The 11,257-nt window shown below is 55.1% G+C and overlaps 1 protein-coding gene across 1 annotated transcript in view; it reads right to left on the bottom strand.

Moving 5' to 3' along the window:
- The window catches only part of FANK1 (fibronectin type III and ankyrin repeat domains 1), a 20,370-nt gene extending 10,581 nt beyond the window's left edge, over nucleotides 1-9,789 (bottom strand). The window contains exons 1-3 of the mRNA XM_004701238.2: nucleotides 9,723-9,789; nucleotides 9,152-9,326; nucleotides 1,199-1,323 (exon numbers count right to left, since the gene is read on the bottom strand). Of these exons, the coding sequence (XP_004701295.1) occupies nucleotides 1,199-1,323; nucleotides 9,152-9,326; nucleotides 9,723-9,789 (367 nt within the window). The remainder of the gene's footprint in view (nucleotides 1-1,198; nucleotides 1,324-9,151; nucleotides 9,327-9,722) is intronic.
- Nucleotides 9,790-11,257: the final 1,468 nt, after the last annotated feature.

Here is an 11,257-nt window from a genome sequence, read left to right on the forward strand (position 1 = left end):
GCCCTGACCCTCACCACCCTCCGCTCTGTTCTGTCTGGTGGCCTCTGTTTCCCTCCTCGCTCACAACTCCACTAGCAGAACCTCCCTCCCATGTGGCCACCCGGGGAAATCAGCCCTCTCATCTGGTCTGCCGGCTATACTCCCTCCAGTGTCTCTGCAGTTGTATCTTCCTGGACAGCTGGGTGTCCCTGACCACCTGTGGCTTGAGCTCAGCTCTCTCTGCTTTGCAGGCATCAGGATTCACTGCCCTCCACTGTTCATTTTCAACTGAAGAGCCTAGAGGGCCTGACACAGGTGATCCTGCGCCCCTAGTGGGGGCACTGGGGCGACACGGGGGTCTTGGGGGTGGGAGGTCCTGAAAAGCAGATACCTATACCTTATGCTGGATGATGGACCAGAGAGTAAATGTTCCTCACTGCTGGGGGATGCTGGGTAATCCGCGCCCCCCCTCCCCGAAGGGGCTGTTGGCCAAATAAGTTTGGGGACCTATGGCTAACTCAAAGTCTGAATGACATTTAATCCACAGCAAACATTTCCGTTCATGGATGCCTAAAAGCCAGAGCTGGAATCTACAGGACATGGGTGCCGTCCACACATGCACGCCCAGTGCCCCATTGAAGAAAATGCTTCAATGACATTTCACTCCCGAGAGGAAAGGTTTGCTCTGTACAGCCCAAATGTAGGCACCCCAACATGCAGTGGGTGCCCAGCAAGAAGACCCTAGGCCATTGGAATCTTTGCAACCACATGACCTGGGCAGAGGGCTGGCTGAAGGCTCCATGGAAGCCCCTCTGGCCACCACTTCTCCCTTCCACGTGTCCCCTCCAGTGGCAGGGGTGCTCTGTTTCTCGCTCCCTCTCAGTTGCCTCAGGAATTAGGGGGGTGGGGGGTATACACACACACAGGCAGTGAGGTTGTCCAAACAGGGCAGAATCCTGCATCACTGTCCTTGCCCACGGCCACTCGGACAGGCCCTGCCTGCTGTCCTGCAGGGGAGGAGTCCACCCGGATACCCCCTTGGTCCATTTCCCTGAGAGGCCACTCTGCCCCTTTGTACCAAACGGGCCTTGTCTAACATGGTATCCCTGGCACAAACGTGGCATCCCTGACACAAACAGCCTTCACCTAGAGAAAGCAGAGCCAGAATCCTCTGGCGTGGGGCAGCTTTTGAAAACGGGGCAACCTGCGGGGTACTCACTTGTCGTGGACACGGTGACCACCGGGCTGTACTGGTATTCTCCAGAGGGGCTGGTGACCTTCAGTCGGAACCGGTACAGTGTCCTTGGCTCCAGACCTTCCACCACGTGCTTTGTGGAGTATCCCCTAGAGGGCGGAAGACACACAGAGCTGACGGCACCAGCCTTCTGCTGCTAGGAGAGCCTCTGAGGAACGTTCTGGAAGACTGTCTGTTGCCAGGACAGCTCTGGCCCTCCTGCTGAGCTGTCCATCAACACTGGACTTCAGCCCCGGGGAGCAAGGGGCCACATCACCCTGGCACCTCCATCCTGACCCAGAGTGGGTCCTCTCCAACCCCAGGGCCTCACCCAGCTCCTGCCAGGTAGGAGGCACACAGCTGAGCACTTTGGACAAATAACCACGCTGGCCCCGTGGCCCCTGCCCTTTAGAGAGCAAGCTCCATGTGGGAAAGGTGGCACGGTTCAAGTGGGTGGTGATGTGGCTTTCAAGTGGGGTCTTGGCATCCGCGGGTATGATAGTTAGGTTTCTGTGCTGACGTGGCCAGAGTTTAGTCTGTCAATCAGGTCGCAGCTTGAGTGGAAGGCGGCCGAGATAAATGGCTTCCCGAGGGCGGCCTCCCTCCGTCGTTCTCCCTGGGCCACTCTCTCTCTCTGCTTCACCTCACTCTTGACAAGCCAGGCCCTGGAGATGCGTCCACCGCCACTGGATCCACAGGACTTTGCACCCACCGGCCTGTGATCTTCCTCATTCGGCATCATTGCATGTTGCTGCTGGGTCTGAAGAGGGACTTCTGGATTGGTTTCTCTAGTCATCCGGGTCTAACACGGCAGGGGAGGAGCCCTCTCTGAGGACCACCCGAGTAAGAGGAGGGAAGCAGCAAGCCCAGGAATTCCACTAGAGGGTCCCAGGCATATCCTCTCATCCCGTGCCCCATGGTCATCACTGAGGAGCCTGTGGGAAGCGGATGCCACACATGTTGGGACAGGGCACCTCCCCTCACTCTCTCCTCCCCTCCCATGCCCTCCCTTCTCTCCTCTCCTCTCCTCCCCTTCCCTCCCCTCTCCCTTCCTCTACCCTCCTGCCACCAAACCCGACACTCTTCAGGTAGACCACTGTTCCTCTTCTCCCCCCCCCCTCTTTATCCATCTTGGATTTTCCTTCCAGCCTTGCCAGACCCTCCACAGAGATGAGAACCACGCTTCGAGATTCACAACTAATATTTCAGTTATGTTTACATGCAACCTAAACAATTCCACGCTGGCCCTAGCCCTGCAGCCCGGCCCACAGAAACTTGTGTGCATAGCTTGCAAGGTGCAGGCTCGGAAGGCAGCCCTGAGCCAGCTCAGAGTCCACCCATGAACCTGTCAGCAGTGGGCAGACCTGCCTCCTGCCGGCGGGGTGGCAAAATGAGGGAGCAGGCAGGGAGAGTGGGCTGAAAGGACCGCATGGAAGTTAGCGTCGTTCCTGCTACACACTCAGCTGGGACCTGGTCAGAGCCCCCCGACACCATCATCTTTCCCCAGCGCAGGGAGCGCCGAACAAGAAAATGGCTGGGGAGAAGCCAGGCTTGATTGAGGCAGAGCTTCGAGGACCAAGCCCATGCCATGCCGTCAAGTGAATCTCAGCGCTCACGGGGAGCCTGGCGGACTGGGTGGATCTGCTTCTGCAGGGCTTTTCCCTAAAGCTGTCATCTTTCCAGGAGCAGTCTCCTGTGTGTCCCACGGAGGGGCTGGCTGGTGGGTTTGAACTGCCTACCTTTTGTTTCACAGCGCACCAAGGCTACCAAGGCCCCTGGATCTAGAGGCAAGAGTGTCCCCAAGAGTGAGCCCAGGAAGTCTTCTAAGTCCCTTCTCCTAAACTCCACCACCAGAGAGGTAGCCTCGCCTCCCTCCACGGGTGGAAACTGGCTGCATGGCACCGGACAACAAACTATCCATTGCTTGCCACAAACTTGTGCGTGGAAGTCACCTTCTCAGTAAGACAGTCCTCCCTGCACCCCAGGCCCCAACTTTCCCTAGGACTCGCTCCTTAACGTGTGTCACCACTTCACACGCTGTAAGAGCGAGCCCCTGTGGCACTGTGAGTTAAGCAATGGGCTGCCACTGCAGTGGTGGAGGTTCAATTCCACCAGTCACTTCTTAGAAGAAAGAGGAGATTATCTCACGCCCATAAAAACGAAAAACCGTGTGGCGTTTTGGGACCTCTGCACAGGGCTGCTGTGAGCGGAAGCCACTCGACAGCAGTGGGTTTGGTGTGAGGTCATGGAAACCCCTCACTGAGGCAGATCAAGGACTGCGGCCTTTCAGGGTGAGCAACTTCACAATGTACGGAAAAGAGCAACCCCGCTGTCGAGGAAGACCGACCTTCGAGGAGAGCTCATGCTCCTGGGGTCAGAGCCCAGGAGAGCAGCAAGGGGGCATGAAGCCATGGATGCCACTGGGCAGATCTGTGACCACAAAAGCCCACCGCCATGGAGTCACTCCTGATGCCGTGGCAACCCTCGAGAGCACCGGTTCTCTGGTGCCGCGACCCTTTACTACTGTTCATCATGCATTGACCCCCCAACCATAAAATTATGTTCGCTGCTATTTCATCACTGTCATTTTGCTACTGTTATGCATTCGGCCACCCCTGTGAAAGGGTCATTTGACCCCCAGTGGGGTCGCAAGCCACAGGTTGAGAACCACTGGCCTACGGGGTTTCTGGGACCACAAAGCTTTATGGGGGCAGACGGCCTCATCTTGCTCATCCACTGCAGAAGATCGCTTGTCAAAGGGCCGTGAGGCACACATGTCGTTCTGAGGACTAAGGCGCGCACCTCGAATGCAGCAAGAGCTGGGTGACCAAGGAGGAAGACCGAGGACTGGATACGTCTGGACCACGATGTAGGCAGAGGACACTGAATGTCCGCGGAGTCCGGGTGAACACTCTGAAGATGACGAGACTTGGTCTCACGGATTTGGGGCATGTGGTCAGGAGGGTCCAGTCCTTGAGGAAGGGCATCCTGCTGGGTAGAGTCAGAGGAAAGGGGCAAGACCCTTGTGGAGATAGATGGACAGTGTCTACCACACTTGACACTGGAGATGGAGCCCGGCTTGGCATTGTTTCGTTCTGTTGTGCACAGGATTGCTATGGCACCTGACAACACAAACTGCCTGTTGTTACTTCCAGCCCCTCCCTCCTTTCTGGTCTGTCCTTATCCCCCACCCCCGCCTCATCAGGAGGTAGTTCGTTGACCAGTGCTGCACCTCCATCCAAGACCCAGCAGTGGGCCGAGCACACAGCAGATGCTCCATGCCACACTCTGAGCAGACGAATGCCACAGCATGCATGTCCCTTGCTGGGGCCCAAAGGATGGGCAGAAGGAAGGAGGGTCAAAATCGACACCCAAGGGACCACCACCAAGTCACTGGGACTCAGGGCGACCCTAGGTAGGGTCCCCAAGGCTGTACATCTTGGTGGAAGCAGACAGCCTCCTCTTTCTCCGGGGGCGCGGCTGGCGGGTCCGAGTCACTGACCCACGGTGGTTAGCAGCTAATGCTCAACTCCCAGTGCCAGCAAGGTTCCTTGACGTAAAAACAGGCAGGGGAAAATCTGTCCTCAACTGGGAAACAGGCAACCTGCACCCTGGACAAGGGCAAGACATGTCAAAGGTCAGAGAGCAGATGGGAGCTCCAGCCAGTCCACAGTGGGGGCAGGGCAGCCCTGGGAGGAGCAGGCAAACAAAGGGGGGAGAGGCCCCTTTGTCCATCTGTCGTGTGCTGGTGCTGTGGGGCTGGAGTTCAGTCTGAGCAGGTCAAGAAATAGGGTGTCCTCAGGGGAGGGGTGGCAGAAAGAGGGGCTTGCTGGGGCCACCCTCACAAAACCAGGTGGGCCTTTGGCTGGGAGAAGCTGCCCTGAGGATCAGACTGAACAGAGATGAGTCTCCCTCAAGCAGGACTGACCAGCCGGCAGCAGACATGACCGGGATCCATTAACTCAGAGGAAGTTCCCCAGTCCCCAAGGCCAAGGCCACACTGCCCAGCTCAGGGCAGTTCCAGGAAAAGCAGTCCCAGTTTTAAGGCTTGCCTGCAGAGAGGGGTCTCAGAACAAAGGCGTGGTCTAGAGAAACACGGTGTCATCCTGCCACCTAGCGGCCTCTCTCTGCAGGGCCCTTCGTGGGCGCCGGGACGTGCTGGCCTGGGGCCGCTCTGCCAGGCCGGTCATCTTGGGAGTCTTCTCCTGGACTGCAGAAATGCCCACAAGCGCACTCGACATGGGGGCCAGAGACCACGGGCTTGTTCTCTCTCGGCAGGGCTGGACACCCGGCCCAGGTCAGGACAGAAGTATGTAGCACACCCCCACCCCGCAAGGACTCCCAAGCACACCCTGTATGGAAGGGAAACGGGGGACGGGAAGTGGTGCGGCTTTTCTGTCTTGTTAGAAATAGTGAGCGCAGCTTATTCTTTCAGACGGTAACTACTCAGCATGATGAAGCAAGCCCTTTCCAAATGCTCGGGCTCAGAGCTCTCTGACCATTGAGGCACAGTCGGTCTGTGCCGAGATCTCAGGAGAATCACTCGGCAGTCGGCGTCTTCCGGTGCACCTGCCACCTCGAGCAAAGGCTACCCTGCTGTGAAGACAGAGTCCTGCGTCCTGACTGCCTCAGTGTCCAGAAGCCCAGGCATGGGATGCCACGGTCCTTCCCAACGTGGCCACCAGGGGGAGCTGGGTACTCCCGGCATGGGCTCTCGGGAGACAATCTCCTACAACTGCTCAGGGACACACTAGGATCTCGGGTCAGAAAGCGAGGGACCACGTTCAGCTCACACACCACCAGCCCCGGAATCCCCGCGTCACAGGAACAGGGCTGCTGGGAAAGAGTCGGTCAGAGTTCCAACCAGAGAAGGTAGCCTCTAGGGCAGCAGTTCTCAACCTGTGGTTTGAAACCCCTTTGGGGGTCGAATGACCCTTTCACAGGGGTCGCCCGATTCATCCCAGTAGCAAAATGACAGTGATGAAGTAGCCACTAAAATAATGTTATGGTTGGGGAGGTCACCACACCATGAGGAGCTGTATGAAAGGGTCACGGCATTAGGAAGGTTGAGAACCACTGCTCTAAGGGGTTTCTGCAGGGTTCAATAATTTATCCACCCAGCCAAGCCAAGATTCTGCAGGACTCCCCTGAGCCAAGACACCGCTCAGGCCAGCAGGACTTCTGTCTCTCACCCACTTTATGTCCCAGTAAGCCAGTTGTCATCGGTGACCCCGCGTGCTTGAGAGGAGAACTGTGCTCTATGGGGTTTTCAGTGGCTGGTTTTTAGAAGCTGATCACCAGGCCTTTCTTCCGAGGTACCTCTGGGCAGACTCAAGTCACCAGGCTTTCAGTAAGCAGCCAAGCATGTTCATCACTGGCACCGTGACTCCTGTCATATATGCTGGCCGCCACCACAGCTGCTGCTGTGCTGCTATTTCTGTTCTGGGACACCTACGCAGCTCCAACTCGGAGCAAGCCTACCTCCAACCGGACAGAACAAGGCCTGGACCTGCATCCTGTCATCCTTGCAAGGGTGAGGCATGTGCCCGCTGTTGCCACCGCGGTGTCGGTCCATCTCATTGAGGGGCTTCTGTTTTGTGGACCCTCTGCTTTACCGAGCATGATGTCCTTTCTCCAAGCACGGGGCCCCCTGACAACGTGTTCAAAATTCATGAGACCAACTCACACCATCTTCACTTCTAAGGAGCCTTCTGGCTTGTCCTGCTTCCGGGACAGATGTGTTTGTTCTTCTGACAGCCCGGGGAACTTTCAATATTCTCCATAAGGGAAACACATCCATTCTTCGTGGGTCTCCCGCAGACTTTGCCCAGGTTCCACAAGCATGTGAGGAGGCTGCAAAGTCCGTGGCTTGGGCCAGGCACACCTTGGACCTCAAAGTCACAAGCCTTGCTCACCAACACGTTAACGAGATCTTGCCCACTAAGTAGCTTGATGCATCATCGATCTTCTGATGGCTGCTTCCATGAGCATTGATCCTGAATCCAAGCAATCCACACGGAAGACTGCGGGCCTTGATCGTCATCAACGACTCCTTCAACTCTGCCTCGCTTCCAGCCAGAGCTAGGCTGTGTCATCTGCATGTTGCAGGTTGTTCATGGGCCTTCCTCCAACCCTGGTGCCCTGGTCGTCTTCACAGATTCCAGTTTGGGGATTGTTTGCTCAGCATACAGTGAAAGGATGCAGACCCTGACATGCACGGTTCCTGATTGAAAACCAAGCAGTGCTCCCTTGTTCTGGTCTAATGACTGCCTCTTGGTACATGTACCGTTTCCGCATGAGCACAATTAAGAGTTCTGCAATTCCCATTCTTCTCAATGTTATCCATCATTTTGTGATGGTCTACACAGTTGAATGGCTTTGCATAGTCAGTAGAGTACATGTAAACATCTTTCCAGTATTCTCTGCTCTCAGCCAAGACCTATCTGACATCAGCAATGATACGCCTTTGTCCACATCCTCTTCTGAATCCAGCCTGAACCTCTGGCAACTCCTGTGACCATTGTTGAATAACCTTCAGCAAAATTTAACTTGCATGTGATATTAATGATGCATGTGTTGGCCGCCTTTTCCTGGAATGGGCACAAACATGAATCTCTTCCACTCGGTTAGTCCAGGCACCCCCACCCCCTTTCCAAATTCCTTGACATAGATGAGTGAGTGCTTCCAGTGCTCTGTCAACTTTTTGACACATTTCAGTCCTTATTCCGTCCGTTCCTGGGTTTTCTCTTACACTGGTTCCTCTGGTGTGGCTATGAGCTAGGGCTTCTCCCTCCAGTAGGGTTGGTCCACGTATCTACCACCTGAAAGGGTTGAACCAGGACCAGTTCATTTCGGTGCAGTGACTCTGGATTCTTTCCAGGTTCTTCTGAGGCTTCTTGCATCGTTCAATAGTTTGCCTGTAGAATCCTTCAATATTGCAACTCAAGGTTTGCATTCTTGTTCTGCAGTTCTTTCACAGCTTGAGAAACGCCGAGTGTGACCCTCCGTTTTGGTGGCTACCTCTCACTGGCAGGGCGGTAGAAAGAGAACACGCAAACCGGTGGAATGTTCCCATGCTAAACTCAAAGCTGTGACACACATGGGACCAGGTCACCAGACAGAATGCCCGGGGTGGAAGGACGCCTGCTTTAGAGGATCCCTCTGGTGGGGGGCTCTCTGATGCAATGACATCTGAATGGCGCGAAAAACAAACAAAATATCCAAACGTCCTACGATCGAGTCGATTCCGACTCGTAGCATTTCCCAGGCTGTCAGTCTTCACAGGAGCAGCCAGCCTCATCTTTCTTCAGAAGAATAACCGTTAGGTGTGAGCCACGGACCTTGCTGTTGGCACCCCAACACCTAGCCCACAGTACCACCGGGGATCCTTAATGGTGCAATGGTGCGAGGGGACCAGCCGTGAGAAGACAGAGGGAAGCACATTCCAGAGAACCTGCTTGGCCTGGTCGAGGTGGAGATGGTGGCAGCCTGTGGGATTGGGGACCTTGCCAAGGGGACACTGGGGATGGTGGAAGGATATGAAGTCAAGGACCCTGCCCAGTGTAGACCAGGCAGGAGGATGCCAACCTGTATCTTTGAGCAAAAGAGCCTCGACACCTATCTAATCAAATCACCTTGAGATCCTGCCTCTCTCCACGCTGCATTTTAAAAACAAACCTCTCGGGTATTTCAGAAGACCAAGCCGCTTCCAGAGGGCTGGGGGGCTTAACCTCAAAGCTTATAGCCACGTTCTGAAATCCACCGTGCTTAGAGGGCATGGACGCAAAAGGCAGGGCAGCGTGGCCCCTGCTTGAACCTCAGCGCCAGCTGCAGCCTTCCCAAGACGCCAGCACCCGTTCTAGCTAATCAGGGCAGGCGAGCGAACAGAGGGAGGGAGGCGAACAGGGGGAGGGAGGGCCCGCGCCGCAGTGCACCTACGTATAAATGATGCCGTAAGTGTGCATTCGGGGGTCTTCTTCTTCGATGGAAAATCGGAACCACTGCTCCGGAGGGCCCTGCCGCCGTGCCTTCTCCGGGTCCCAGTATAGCTCGATGCTGTGGTGTGTCACTTTGCCCACGACGGGTGGGTGAGGCTTTGACGATGGCACGGTGGCTGGAAGAGAACAACACTGTCGCTCAGGACGAGGGGCCACCCGGGGACTTGACTGCGGGCCAGTGACCCACCTTGTGTCTCCGCACCTGCTGTAGACACCGCACATGCCACCCCTGGAGCGTAAAACACTAACAGGCTACAGGCTTCTGCTGAGGAAGGCTTCCATGAGCAGACAACACCCTGCAGGGACCCTTCCTTCCAAGGGCCTGGGCAACCTAGCAGGCTGGCTCGGCCGCTCTCTGAGCCGGGCGCTTGGGTGCTGCAGGTAGAAGCCCGCACACAGGCGGTGCACTGGTCCGAGGATCCATAACGCGATGACGGAAGGTTGACAGCAATTCTATCTAAGTGGCTCTTGTTCGAAGCTGAAGAGCCAACGACCGATGGCAGCTGGTGTACCAGGGGGAATGTGGACCACGAACATAGCAGCAATACGAGAGCTGACCTCTGTCCCTAGCAACCCCATAGCCTGACCTCCGAGGGCAGCAGCCTCCTGTCCAGACCAGCATCAATGTAGGGATGCTGTCACACACCTGTGGTAGGGTCACAGGGACCTGTCTTTCAAAGGAGCTGTGTGGTGGCCTCTATTCAAATTCAAACTGCAAGAGTGCCACCAGCAGGATGAGAATGAGATTGCCCCCATGTGGAAAAGAATGGAACCACAGGTAGAACTCACTGACCACGGGTGGAGCCCACTGACCACGGGTGGAGCCCACTGACCACGGGTAGGAACTGCTGCATGAAACCTTTTACCAAGATGGTAAAATAGTGCTTCTTGACATTAAAGATGTCATCCCTTTGTGTTAGATGCCCTATTCTAAGACATTCACTCCAGAGAGAGAAGAGCCCCACACGCCCACTACTGCTACTACCCTGTTTCCCCGAAAATAAGACAGTGTCTTATATTAATTTTTGCTCCCAAAGATGCGCTAGGTCTTATTTTCAGGGGATGTCTTATTTTTCCATGAAGAAGAATATGGTACACATTTATTACTGAACAAAAAAGGAAATTTATTACCTGTATACGGTACGGTAGTAGTTGTCATCACAAACCAGCATAACCAGACAAACTGTGAATCCTACAGTATCAAGAATTTCTTGTTACTACCATTATTTCCATATACAACAATCTATGGTACATTTACTCATTTATTCAATGACAGTCATGTCATCATCTTAACAACCCAAACCCTTATTTTCAGGGAGGTCTTATTTTCGGGGGGATGCCTTATATTTCAGTGAGAGGCAAAACTGTAAGTAGGTCTTACTTTCGGGGGATGTCTTACTTTCGGGGAAACAGGATATTTCATCAGTAAGGTCAATAGCCCATCAGTCATGTGACACCCCTACACAGGTATGCCACCTCTTGGCAGGGAAGTCCCTCTCCAGGGGAGGCTTCCCAGGAGGCCTCGTTGAGTGAAAAACCAAGGTTCAGGGCAGAACAGGTGACGCCCGGACGAGGAAAGACACTCACTCACTCACTGCCAGGGTCAATGCCGATGCACTGCGACCTTGTAGGGCAGGGAGACTTGCCCCTGCGGGTTTTCAAGACTGTAACTGCTTACGGGAGGGGAGAGCCTCGTCTTTCTCCTGAAGCGTGACCAGTGTGTTCAAATTGCTCACCTTTTGGTTCACAGCCCAAGTCCTAACCACTGTGTCCCCAAGGGCCCCTGGCAAGGAAGACCAGGCTCCACACAAAGCCCTGCATATGTTAGTGGGCATGGGACACGTTGGTACCCAGCAGCTGAGCCTGTAGTTGGTCCTGCTTCTGGCTCGTTTTGCCTCCTCTACTAGGACTTCAAGCTTCTCGGAGGCTGGGCCTCCTCTCGGTGTCTTTCGAATCTCAAAAGCATCGTGACACGACTGCTCTGGTCATTACGGAGGGAAAGGGCTTGCATTTCCCTAGAGCCAACGTTCCTGTGTCCCTAGAAGCT

The sequence above is a fragment of the Echinops telfairi genome, unplaced genomic scaffold (genome assembly GCF_000313985.2).
Source record: "Echinops telfairi isolate 266 unplaced genomic scaffold, ASM31398v2 ScPeMD7_70;HRSCAF=299, whole genome shotgun sequence".
Taxonomy (NCBI): Eukaryota; Metazoa; Chordata; class Mammalia; order Afrosoricida; family Tenrecidae; genus Echinops; species Echinops telfairi.